This window comes from Balaenoptera acutorostrata, chromosome 11 (assembly GCF_949987535.1).
Source record: "Balaenoptera acutorostrata chromosome 11, mBalAcu1.1, whole genome shotgun sequence".
Taxonomy (NCBI): domain Eukaryota; kingdom Metazoa; phylum Chordata; class Mammalia; order Artiodactyla; family Balaenopteridae; genus Balaenoptera; species Balaenoptera acutorostrata.
The window spans coordinates 97,013,128-97,026,787 of NC_080074.1; the positions used below are offsets into that span (position 1 = coordinate 97,013,128).

Here is a 13,660-nt window from a genome sequence, read left to right on the forward strand (position 1 = left end):
TCACAAGATGACTCACTATCATCAAGCATGACTATTTCCCTTCTAGATTCCTAGGTAGGACTCATTAACCTGAACATATAACTCCCTGAAAAGGCTCTAAAACTGACAGATGCTTTAAATGCAGTGCTATATTAATGCTATATAATCACTCATTTAATGACTGGACTCATTTAATCCAGCTCACTGTGACATTAGTCACCTGATGGAGGGCAGCGGTGAGGAGGTTAACTAACAAATTTTTTCATTTTATGTGTCTCTGAAATTTCCCTCTGCTATTGCGACTCTCTGTGCCACCCACTGAAGTCATGCCAGTTTACTCCTTTACAACATGTCTGATTTAGCTCTTCTTCTCTATTCCTACTACCTACATTACTACCCTACTTACAGAGTATTGCCGTGGGTTTCCCAGTGGATCTCCCTCCCATCCCTCCTTACTTCCCTGGTTAATCTATCTTGCAAAGAACTGCCAAATTAGCCTTTCTTTTCAGCTTGTTAAAATAACTTTAGTGTATTTTTTTTTCATTGTGAAAAGGCAATACCTAATCATTATAGCAAGAACAAACTTTAACGGCCCTCTGGCCATGTCACGCTCCAGCTCAAGGGAAGGCCTCTGGCTGAGCACTGCTTACTGGGTCACCAAATCCAGAATACTGATTTCCTGTAGCTGCTGTAACAACCACCACGACGTTGGTGGCTTAAAACAACAGAAATGTACTCTCTCTCTGTTCTGGAGGCCAGAAGGCTGGCAGGGCTGCTGCACTCCCTCCAGCCGCCCTAGGGGAGAAGCCATCCTTCGCCTCTTCCGGCTGCTGGCAGCTGTGAGCATTCCTTCCTTTGTGGCCACGCCGTCGATCCAAGCTCTGCCTCTGTGGTCACACTGCCTCCACGTCTGTCTGTCAAATCCCCCTCTGCCTCACTCTTAGGAGGACACTTGCCATTGGATTTAGGGCTCACCCAGAGAACCCAGGATAAATTCCTCCTCTCAAATACTTAACTAAATCACATTTTGGGCCATATAATATTCACTCTTTTACCATATAAGGGGATATTTACAGGTTCCATTAGCACATGGATGTATCTTTTTAGAGGCCACCATTCAGCCCACTACATCCAGGCTCCTGCTCACCGAGCCAATTTTCTCTTTCGTTTTTCCCAACAAGTCATGCCTGTGTCCTTGGGGAGCTCACCCCACGCCCTGCATTCCTGCCTATACTCACCATTTCTCTAAACGCTCCCTCTCCACAACCCGGCCCCTGCCGCCCGATCCAAACCTGCAAACATTATGCTCCCTTTGGTTAGGGTCAGCCCTGGCCCTCTTTCTGGGAAGCTTGCTGACAATCACCTTCTGTCCACACATTATTTTTCATCTCCGAATTTCTGGAACATATAGTCACCATCACGCTGAATGTACATGGTATGCTGGTTATTTTTAGTGGCCTCACGGATTTAAGTTCTATCTCCTCCAAGTGATGTGTGCACTGCAGGCACAGAAGCTGTGTTTTCTATTCCAATCCCCACTGTTATCTGGCCCAGAGCCAGGCATTTACAAGGCATTTATTAAAAGACTGATAATTGGATGAATAAATGCAAAGAAAATTAGCAATTTTAAAAAATATTTTTGCAAGTTAATTTAATATTTTGCCATTTATATTTTGCAATTTAATTTAAACTGGTATTACTATGACCACCACTACCACCAGGTTATAGAAGTTGATAAAAAAAAAAAAACCAAACCTCTCTCATAAGGGATATAAAATCTCAAAAACAAATCAATAACTCTTATTATTTTACCACCCTTTTAGCACTTATTTACATCCTAAAGCTCTAATTCTTTTTTAAAAATATATTTATTTATTTATGGCTGTGTTGGGTCTTCATTGCTGCGCGCGGGCTTTCTCTAGTCGCGGCGAGCGGGGGCTATTCTTCGTTGTGGTGCGCGGGCTTCTCATTGCGGTGGCTTCTCTTGTTGAGGAGCACGAGCTCTAGGCGTGCGTGCTTCAGCAGTTGTGGCATGTGGGCTCAGTAGTTGTGGTGCACAGGCTTAGTTGCTCCGCGGCATGTGGGATCTTCCCGGACCAGGGCTCAAACCCATGTTCCCTGCATTGGCAGGCAGATTCTTAACCACTGCGCCACCAGAGAAGTCCCCTAATGCTCTAATTCTTAAGGCGACTCATAAAAGTTTCAAGTTGTTAAGTCTAAGAGAATTACTGCATTCACATGAAGTGGCAGCATCAGCCCCAGCTAAGAAGGAAAATAGCAGGAAAGCTTGTTTCACTTTTCTTTTGAAAACATAAAGTGAAACATTATCTGCCATCGATTAAAGAAAAATAAGACAGATATGAATGCGGCCAGACACTGCTCTTTACCACTTTAAAGAAAAAAAACAAGCAGCTATACTTTCATTTGGTGTTAAGGCTCCCATAACTTCCTTCACAGCTGTTGGTTAGGCTCTTCTCTTTTCTTATTTACCAGATCTTCAGAAAGAGAGAAAGTCTAATCACATCTTCCTGCTGCTAACCCTTCTGCCAGTTTTTCTCATCAACAGAGGAGAAATAAGATAAAGCAGGCATTTCTGACTGTTAACTCCTGCCTCGCCTCTCCCAACCCCTAATCCTCCCCTTCCCCAGCTATTACTGTTTGAAGCTAAATATAATACTACATGTATTTTAGCAATGCCCCAAACTGTTACAAACTGACTCAGTAAGAGTGGCCTACAGGCATATCTCATTTTATCATGCTTCACTTTATTGCATTTTTTTACAAACTGAAGGTTATGGCAACCCTGCATTGTCAGATGATGGCTAGCATTTTTTTGCAGTAAAGTATTATTTAAGTAGGGTATGTACTTTTTTTTTTAGACAAAATGCTATTGTATACTTAATCGACTAGTATAATGTAGACATAACTTTTACATGTACTAGGAAACCAAAAAATTCATGTGACTTGCTTTATTACATATTTGCTTTACTGCAGTAATCTGGAAATGAACCCACAGTATCGGCCTGTATACTTTACTGTCTTTGCTTCTTTACCACCCACTCTTCCTCAACCGCTACATTTTGGCTTCTGCCCCATCACTCTGTTGAAACTTCTCATGCTAGGTTCATAAACAATCTCCTGTTTTTGAAGTCCAGTGGATACTTTTTCACTACTTAACTTTAGATGGAATAACAACCTTTTTTTTTCTGGTTCTCCTGTATCACTAACCTCTCCTTTTCAGTTTATTTTGCTGAGTCATATTCCTTGGCCTCTTCTGATCATTTTAAAGTTTTCCAGGGTTCTGTCTCTTTAGCTCTCTCTTCTGTCCACCTTCTTCATCCTTCAAGGATTTTATGCATGCTGCATCAACCACAACCTACATTGTAATGGTCTCTAGCATGGTCTTCAGCTCAGGCCTTTCTTCTGAGCAACCTAACCAAGCTGGTGAGGAGTCACAGAGGACCAGCATTTATTTTGAACCCATTATGTACTAAGTTTTTTTTTAATACATATATAACATTTAATTCTCACACTAACTCAATAAGGCTTTATTAACACATCCAATTTATAGGTAAAGAAATACAGTTCTGAAAAGATTAAAATAATTGACCAACATAAACGATAGCAATATTTTCTTAGGTAAGTCTCCCAAGGCAAAAGAAATAAAAGCAAAAATAAACAAATGGCACCTAATCAAACTTTAAAGCTTTTGCACAGCAAAGGAAACCATCAACAAAAAAGACAACCTACAGAATGGGAGAAAATATTTGCAAACAATACAAGTGACAAGGGGTTAATACCCAAAATATTAAACAGCTCATATAACTCAACAATACTGAAAAAACAAAAACCCAATCAACAAACGGGCAGAAGACCTAAATAGACATTTCTCCAAAGAAGACATACAGATGGCCAACAAGCACATGAAAAGATGTTCAACATCACTTATTATTAGAGAAATGCAAATCAAAACCACAATGAGGTATCACCCCACATCTGTTAGAATGGCTATCATCAAAAAGTCTACAAATAATAAATACTGGAGAGGGTGTGGAGAAAAGGAAATCCTCCTACATTGTTGGTGGGAATGTAAATTGATACAGCCACTATGGAGAACAGTATGGAGGTTCCTTCAAAGAACAAAAATAGAACTACCATACAATCCGGCAACCCCCCTCCTGGGTATATATCTGGAAAAGAGGAAAACTCTAATTCAAAAAGATACATGCACCCCAATGTTCACAGCAGCACTATGGCGGTCCACAGCCAAGACATGGAAACAACCCACGTGCCCATTAACAGACTGACTACTGGCTTAAGAAGATGCAGTATATATATACATACAATGGGATATTACTCAGCCATAAAAAAGAATGAAATATTGCCATTTGCAGCAACATGGATGGACCTAGAGAATATTATACTTAGTGAAGTAAGTCAGAGAGAGACAAATATTATATGATATCACTTAATGTGGAATCAAAAAATAATACAAATGAACCTATATACAAAACAGAAACAGACTCACAGACATAGAAAACAAATTTATGATTACCAAATGGGGAAGGGAGGGGGGTAGGGATAAATTAGGATTACGGGATTATCAGATACATGCTACTATACACAAAATAGATAAGCAACAGGGATTTACTGTATAGCACAGGGAACCACATTCAATATCTTGTAATAACCTATAATGGAAAATAATCTGAAAAATATATATATATAACTAAATCACTTTGCTGTACACCTGAAACTAATACAGTACTGTAAATCAACTATACTTCAATAAAAAAATAATAATCTGTCCAAAATCATAATAGCTTAAAGTGGTGGAAATTAGATTTGAACTCTGGTTATATGCCAAAATCTATGTTCCTTCCTAACTGGACCATCTGCCTCTAGTCTTGTTCCAGTTCCTACATCTTTACCCTAATCCAGTCTCCATATAGCCATGAACATTTTTTTTGAAAACACAAATCTGATATTATCACCTTTGCTTTAAAATCCTTTAATAGCTCCTCAACAACTATGGTGCCTTGGTTTTCAAACAAAATTCAAATTCCCAGGCCCTGTTCCCCAAAATTCTGATTCAGTCTTCTTTATTTCACACTTTGAAAAATACTGGCCCAAATTTCTGAGCTTAACTTGCCAAGCAAATCATGATCTGGCCCCTGATTATCCTTCCATCCTTATCTCTGCCCATACCTCTAGTTGTGCCTCATGCTCTAGCTCAGGGATCAGCAAACTCTAGCCCAGCTGGCAAGCCAAAGCCAGCCTGTTGCCTGTTTGGGGAAATAAAGTTTTATCAGAACACAGCCACATCCATGCATTACATTCTGCCTACAGTTGCTTTCACGCTGCAGTGGTAGAGTTAATTGCAACAGAGATCAATCACGTGGCCCACAAATATTTACTATCTGCCCCTTTAAAGAAAATTCCCCAATTCCTGCTCTAGCTTGTACCAAAATACTTATTTCCCAGTGCAATATGCTTTAGTATAGGATATTCCCTCTTTCCCATTTTCTGAGGGACTCCTATTCTTCCTTACAGATTCATTCCTACTGTGTGAACCCATGTCCGACATACCCAGTTAGGCATCCATTCTTAGTGCCCCCAAAGGACTTTGCCACGACTGCCCTCATTTCTTACCTCACCACGTTGTAATTATTTTTCTGTATGTCTGTCTAGCCCACTGAAACATAAGCTCCTGAGAATAATTATAAACTCTTACTTGTCTTTGTATCTCTAGCACAATGCCTCGTGTTACATACATATTAGGTGTCCAACAAATGTTTGACGATAAATGAATAAATGAACAAACTTTTAGGAAAACCTTAAAGAGCAAAACATTCTGAATAAGGTTATTTAAACTTAAGATTTCAACTGATATCTGTAGAGGTACCCTAGTTAAAATGTACACGTAGCCTACGCAGGTAAGGAAGGCACATTTAAAACATGAATATCTACTGTCTAGTTTGATAAACGAGCTGGCTCTTCTGTCTTGGTATCATGGAAAGCATGGATAGAGCAGGAGGACAGAAAAGGCAGAAAGTCTCTGGGCTTCGTGGCACTGCCCAAGGAGGGTGGTTCCAACTATAGCAAAGGATGGCTAAGGGGCCAACAGGAGGGACTTCAGGGGCCAAAGGACAGCTCTGGGAATGTCAAAGAGATTTTTGGCCAGGTTAAAATTTTCGTGAGAACCAGCATTACTCAGAACTGAACGGAACAAATGACCTAAGGGGTAAGGAATGTATAAGAAACCTCATTTTCAGATAATCATGTGGAGCACAGGTGGAAAGGAAGTATGGAGGAAAAGGGCAGCCCATATCAGCATCCTGTGGCCAGTGGCTGACCCGCTCTCTCACCAGTCCTTCAGCTGGAACTTGGTGCCCGAAACTGTTAGGCTGGGCGATACAGAATGGTGGTCTTTTACCAGCTTAGGCTGCGGCAGGAACACAGCTGGTCTAGGATATTTCAAGTTACTCATTCGTTCATTCGATAAACATGAAAGTCAAATAGAAAATAGGAAACCCTCTGTCTATGATCAAAGCCTCTGAAAATAACACATTTCAATTTTCTTTGTAACTGAATGCAGCACGTTAGGAAGAAGAGGCTTTCATAAAAACAAGCGCTTTTTCTTAGTGGTGGACAAGCAGGTAGGCTCAGGAGACTACCTTTCTCACACAACCTGACAGTTAAGGGCACAGTTTAAGGTCGTTTCATGCCCCATCCCCTTGTCCCTGTCCCACTGGGGGGCATAGTTAGGAGCAGAGGGTAGCGTGGGGGAAACACAGCTGCAAATGTCATGCAACAGCGCACACTTAAAAATTACTAAAATGAGCATCTCAGGTGCCTACTGCACTGTGTTAAAGACCGAGGAAGTCACTGACAGATAATATGATAAGGATAATATTTTCTGAGTGCCTATCATGTGTTAGACTCTGTATTCGATGCTTCAAATGCATTATCTCTAATCCTCAACAAAGCCTGGGAAGAAGGTATTGACCATCTAACAGATAGAATGGAAGCTCAAAAAGGTTAAATAACTTAGCCAAGATTTTTTCCTTCCCAACTAGCCTAAGTAGAAACCTATTCAATCAGAATTTGAGATCTGCTACTTAGCACTTCCCCAAGCCCCCCTTTTAGATGCCCAGTCTGTCTCTTGCTTTATTTTTCCCATTAGCTGTAGTCTGTATACTCTGGCTGGCTGGCTCAATAGAGCAAACTGATTAATAAAGCCCAGGTACATCTAGGGCAGTCTCCTTAATGCCACTCTGTTCCAATTCAATTCAATCACTATTAACCAGTACTCTATGATGTAACATACCAGGCACATTGCTACCTACCTGGAAGGCAAAGCTGCACTCCCATTCAAAACTGTCCTGCCCTGACTCCAGGAAACTAGACGGCAGAAAGTGGAAAGCTCTTGGCAAACTCATTCACCACCACTGATGAAAACAACTCAGAATACAGAATCTTTATAAAGGGAGGTCATCACATCATCATCATGCTTCCTGACCTGCTCACTCAAATACTGCCTCTCTGTAACTGCTGCTCCTGCCCACTCTGTCCTCCTCCTGTTGCCCTGGCCTTGCTGTCAGCCAGTTTGTCATCTTTTATGCCCTCACCAGCACAACCACCATATACGTCCAAGCCTCAACTTTCCCCTTATACAGGGGAAAATGGAACCTGAGACTCCATCACCCATACATAATGTGAGGGAGAAGTGTGTTTTCTGTGTGAGTGTGTATGTATCTACTAGGAGGAGAACACAATTTTGCAGGACGGTAACAACTAGAGCAAAGGCAAAGGCAGGACTAGGAGCCTTTTTAAAAGACTGTTTCATACCACCTGACTGCTGAAAGAGCAATCCGGTCTTGCTGTACGTGGCATTTAAATGTTACTCAACCACAGCTACGACATGTATTCAAAGTGAAAGTAGTGTATTCACAGAGGCACTATCCATCCAGAGACATCTGAAGTGGTTTTTCTTTTCCGTAATCATTAAAAATTGAAGAAACTGCTGGTTTTTAAATACCGCCACAATACAATGAATTAATAAAGAATGAGTACTGAATTCATTTTGCTTAGCTATGAACCTCCTAAGAAGTTATGAAGAGCCTACCCCCCAAAATTAACTTCACTCTTTAGGCAAAACCATAACACTTTATACCTTCCACTAGAGCTTTCCTGTTTCTAGAAATGAGTCCTATGTTATTTTATAGGTAGATAAGATAACTCAAGATCCTATGTATTTTTCTTGAATTTATTTGAGATTAGTAAAGACTCTGAGAAAGTTATTACATGTTTCAAAGGTTCAAAAAAGAAACAACTGAAAATTATGTAGAATATACTGTGAGAGTCTCAAACCGAGGACATGAAAGAATATGCTGCTTTAGCATCCTTTCCCAGCCATATCTAGGAAAGACAGTGGACACAGTATTTGGACTTAATTTCAAAATTAACACTGAAAGATCAAGCTAGCAAAGGTTGTTATGGAAAATTATCTTCTGATTTTTCTGGAAAACTTTCAGAACTCCTCCTTTCTGTCTGGGAAATACCACTTCCTATTAGGAGAGGTTTGCTACTTCACAAATATGCTTCCTCTAGGTGAGTCCTGATTCCAGAGTACTGCCTTGGGCTTTCCCTGTTTTCATTTCTCTCAGTCTTCTGCGGGAACAGGAAGAGGAGATAAGGTAGAATAACACAAGCAGCACAGAGAAGATGGAAATTTTTTCAATCTCTCTGAGGATGGGTGAAACAAAAACTTGATAGCAGCAAAATGTTACTGGTTAGGTGGAGGGGGAAAGGGTACCCAAACGAAGGAAAAAGCTATCACAAGCGGCATGCCAGAGAGTGTGGAAAGTAAGATCTCTGGAAAGCATAGGGAAGAGTGTCTATTTTGAAAACTGGCAAACTCTAGAGTCTGATTCCTTAAAAAAAAAAAAAAAAGTCCAACTTCCTAAACACTCTAAAACATCGATAAGCTGATGATGAATAAACTGACCATCACTATCTTCATGACATATAACTAGACAACACTAACGTGGATAGACAAAGGTTATACATAAACTATATGAATTAACCAATAATGAATACTGTCGGTCATCTTATCATCATAGGGATAAGTGTGCTGGATAGGGAAAGGGGGATGGGGATGGAATATTAAGATAGATTAACAAGAAGGAATTCATTCCTTTTCTTGGAGAAGACTTTCTAGAGGAGGTTAGATTCCAGACTCTGGACGAATAGCAACAGGAGCTTAGCAGAACAGCTCAGAGGGGGAGTGAACCGATTATATGAATGGGGCATTGAGTAAGGGAGCCTGGGAGAAGAAAGGGGGACCGTCAAGGGGAACAGGGCCGGTTCAGGGTGCCCTAGTTAAGGTCTCCAACGTGGAGGAAGGCTGGGTGGGGACAAAGGAAGGCAAAAAGAAAAGGCACAGTAGTTTCTTCACTTATCTCGGGAGGACTAGGGTTTACACTACCTGGAAAAGCTGACCAACAGGCTTGCCCTGGGTGTGATTTTCCAGAGGAGTGGGCCCTTGCTGGAAGAACGCAGCCCGCTGTTCCCTCAATTCCTGTCTGGGTAACTGGGGTCATAGCTGGAGGCGCAGAGATGTCTAAGGCCGGTGTCTCTTGGGTGCTGCGTGGGTTACGGGGCTGAGGCTCAGCGGCGGGACGAGCACTTAGCGACAAGCAGGCGGCGGCGGCAGCAGCTGCGCGTGCAAACCCCGGGACTTACCTTACTGTCATCCATCTCGGCAGACAGGCCGGCCCGGCCGGGCGCTCCCTCCCCCGGCCCTCCCCCGGCTCAGCCGGCCTAGTCCGGCCCGGCCCCAGCCCCGGGGGAAGAACGGGATAAGGTTCTGACTGCCTCCTCCTCTCGCCTAACAGTTCGCTTCCCTGATGCCACAGTTATGGGGACGAGGGACCAGTTCAGGGATGGCAGAGCGGACCCTGGAGGCAGCGCAGAACACCTCCCTTCGCCGCCGCTGCCTCCTCCTCCCCCTCCATGACAAGCTCCGGCTGTGTTTACAGACGCCCTGGAGAGAGGCCCGGACCGGAGAGTAGGCGGCAGCGCGACGCGCGGATTGGCTGCTTCGGCTGCCGTAGCACCGCGGCATTCTGGGGATTGTAGTTTTCGTTACCGCGGTCTCTGCGCGGCGAACCAAAAAGGAAACTACAATGTCCACAGAACCTCAGAAAGGCGTCCGTTTTCCTGCCGGCGAGCGCTACGCAGGAGGGGCCGAAACTACGTTTCCCACAATGTTTTGGTCCCTGGGTTCCACTGGTCTGGGCGTGGGGAGGGGACCCTAGGAGCCCCGCAGAGGCGGACCTGAAGGAGGGGCCCTGGGAGCAGGCCCTCCTCATAGACACCGAGGAAACCCTGAAGGTCGTTTATTTTAAAAATTCAACCCCCCCAAACAAAACAAAACAAACAAACAAAAAACCTAAGAATGCACAATGGTGCAGCTGCTTCTGGAAACCATTTGACAGTTCCTCCCGATATTAGACATAGAGTTACCATATGGCCAGCAATCCCACCGGAAATGATACCGTGTGTCTCCACGAAAACTTGTGCAGTAACGTTCTGTCCTAAAAGCGTTATTCTTAGTAGTCAAAAAGTGGAAACAACCCAAGTGTTCAACAGTGGATGAATGGCTGGCCAACTGTGGTATTTATATTCAAAGGAGTATTATTCCTCAATGAAAAGGTATGAGGTACTGATACATGCTGCAATGTGGATGCGCGCGGATGAGCCTTGAAAACACACTGAGTGAAAGAAGCCAGACCCAGAAGGCCACGTATCGCGGATTCCATTTATAATGAAATGTCCAGAATAGGTACATTTAAAGAAACAAAAAGCTGGTGAGTGGCTGCAGGGGGCTAGGGTTGGGGAGCAGCAGGGAGGGAGGGGGCCAGGAGTGGGGAGTGATTTTTAATAGGTACTGGGTTTCTTTTGAGGTGATGAAGCTGTTCAAAAATTGATTTAGGGATGGCTGCACAACTCTGAATATACTAACAACCACTGAATTGTGTACTTTAAATGAGTGACTATTACGGTATGTGAATTACATCTCAATAGTAAATAACAAAGAATGTCTTGGCATCCTCCTGATTTAGTGAAGTCAGTGAGCTTGTTGTTTTGGCTTGTGTTAGGCCATTGAGAATTTGACAAAGATTGTCTTCATTAATGTTATTCTGGAGAGCCCTTTGACTCACTCCTTTTCAGACTCCTACAGCGCTTTGCTAAACCCTTCCAAAGTTCAAATGAGGTAGAGTTCCTAGATTTAGCAATAAATATACAGGACACTCACGTTTGAATTTCAGATAAACAAGTACCTTTTTAGTGTGTGTCCCATACAATACTTGAGACACACTTTTACTAAAAAAAAGCATTCATTGCTTATCTGAAAGTCAGATTTAACTATGTGTCTTCTATTTTATCTGACAACTGCAAATTGAGGAAGAGTAATAATAGAAAAGCAGAATTGTCTCTGTCCGATCTGTACAATGCTTCAGAGGAACTAAAGCAGGTCAGTCCCTCAGAAGTAAATGCCACCTAACCAGGTCATCATGTGGGGTTGCAACTTTTGGCCCAGCCAGGGTAGGGGGGCATCTGTAACCTCCAAACCGTGTTCCAGGCAGTCTCAGAGACATCTAGCCGCATCCTGTCTGATGATCAGGGGAGCAAAGCCTGTGCTCCTTGCAGGTTCTTCTCCTCTTTCCTCACCTAATACCCCTTTTCCGCGCCCAGTAAGGCCTCAGTCCTCCTCCCCAGCTATGCCCTTGCCGCTGCTAAGCCCTCTTCTTCGGGGTGGAACTGCCTTGCCCCTGGGGTTAGTCCTCTGTCACTCTGTCTGCATCCCTGCTGACAGCCGGGCCCTCAGGAAGGAGGACTAAGACCTTTTGAACCAAGTGATGGAAATTTAAACACGTGCTAGGGAGGTAGTATGTACACCAACTTCAGGAGAGTGGTTTTCTCTAGGGAGGGAGAGAGAGAAATGGGATGGAGAAGGTCTTGGGGTGGTTAGCTGTAGATTTAACTTTTAAAGGGATGAAGCAAATATGTGAAATCTCGTGGTGGAGAGTACAGTGTATTGTTTTCTTCGTATTTCTGTACATTGAGAAACTATAAACATGCTCACTTTAGAAAGTGTGGAAATATTTTAAATTATTTACTAAATATTTAATTTATAAAAACAAACAATCACATCATAAAATAAGACTTGGTAAAGGGAAGAAAATCTTACGAAGAAGTATTGTATAGTCATATGTTAAACATTTGCTGAGAAGTACCCAGGATTGGTAACAAAGGGGTGAGGAAGAACAGAAGAAAAGTATTTGCTTCTGTAAATTTAAATCCTCAAGGAGCCTATAATCCAGGAAGGAGAAATTCACACATACAGGAGACTAAGAACAATCACTAAACGATACAGACCAAGTTTAATATCTATGTGCTAAGTTGTTCAGAGTGGGTAGGGAGAGCCAAGCATCAGGCTGATTCATGGGAAAGGAAAAGTGAACACAGCAATTTTTTTTTTTTAAAGGAGTGGGAGGAAGCTTAGATGAAGAATATAATCTCAGGGTCCTGGACATATCTTGTATCCATGGTTTTCAATCTTTTCTTCCTATATTGCCTTCTCGAAGGGAACCTCCGAAGCATTCAGTTCCTTTAAAAAATGCATATAATTTTCTCCTCCCTCCCCTCCCCACCTTTCCTCCCCAGCGCACACAAACACATTTCATGTGCTCTCAGACACCCCGCACAGAGGCACTGTTGGCCTGTGATGCGTCGAGTCTCTGCCGTTGCTGTGGAGTTTCTTGTAGTGAATTCCTAAGCAGCGTGGCACACACCCACTCCTACTTGATCTGCATGCCTTCCATGCCCTCATCTCTCTCTTTCTCCTGCTCCCCTTACCGCTTGGCTAAAAGAGCACAGGTGTCTAAACAGAGCCAAGATGATCATGTTACTCCCTGGGCCACATGGGTCTGCTTGGCACTAGCCCCTGGGGAACATCAGAGAGAAAGGAAGCTCATTAAAATAGCTTGTTAGGCTCCAGCTGGCTTTCCATTAAGTTTGACACGTAAGAGTCTAAGAATTTAAAATTTATCCAGCCCTTTCCAAACGATCAATGGAAATGAATATTGGTTGATTCAATTCTGCCATGCAAATTTGTGCTAGACTCATCTCCAATCTAGAAATAGCAATAATGAACAACAAAACCTTCCAAGAAAGAAACAAAGGTGGCCGTGAAATCGACCATGGTAACTTCTGACCCACCTTAACACACACCGTACATTTGGGGAAGAAGGTATCCCAGAGTCACCTCAGAAGTGACCCGTCGTTACTTCTCTGTCCCTGGCCTGTCTTCTCAAAGAGTTGATCATCTGTGGCTGAGTGATAAAGATTTTTAAAACGCAGCATGGTTGTACAGTGAATTTGTGGATAGTCCCAATTATGACACAGAGACGGGGAAAGAAAAGGAGGAAAACTATTCAAAGAAAAAAAACAAACCACCGATTGAAGAGAGGTAGGGGGTGGCATGAGATTAAGAGAGGAGGGTAAGGGAACAAAAATTAACCTTATTTAGAAACCACAAACAAGGGGAACAGTACAATATTCTACATTCAGGAATGCCATGGCTACATTGATATGTAAATCTGGCACTAGA

The 13,660-nt window shown here is 42.7% G+C and overlaps 1 protein-coding gene across 1 annotated transcript in view; it reads right to left on the minus strand.

Moving 5' to 3' along the window:
* CREBL2 (cAMP responsive element binding protein like 2) overlaps positions 1–10,063 on the minus strand; it is a 29,535-nt gene extending 19,472 nt beyond the window's left edge. Inside the window, exon 1 of the mRNA XM_007196056.3 lies at positions 9,727–10,063. Within this exon, the coding sequence (XP_007196118.2) occupies positions 9,727–9,741 (15 nt within the window). The 5' untranslated portion in view covers positions 9,742–10,063. The remainder of the gene's footprint in view (positions 1–9,726) is intronic.
* Positions 10,064–13,660: the final 3,597 nt, after the last annotated feature.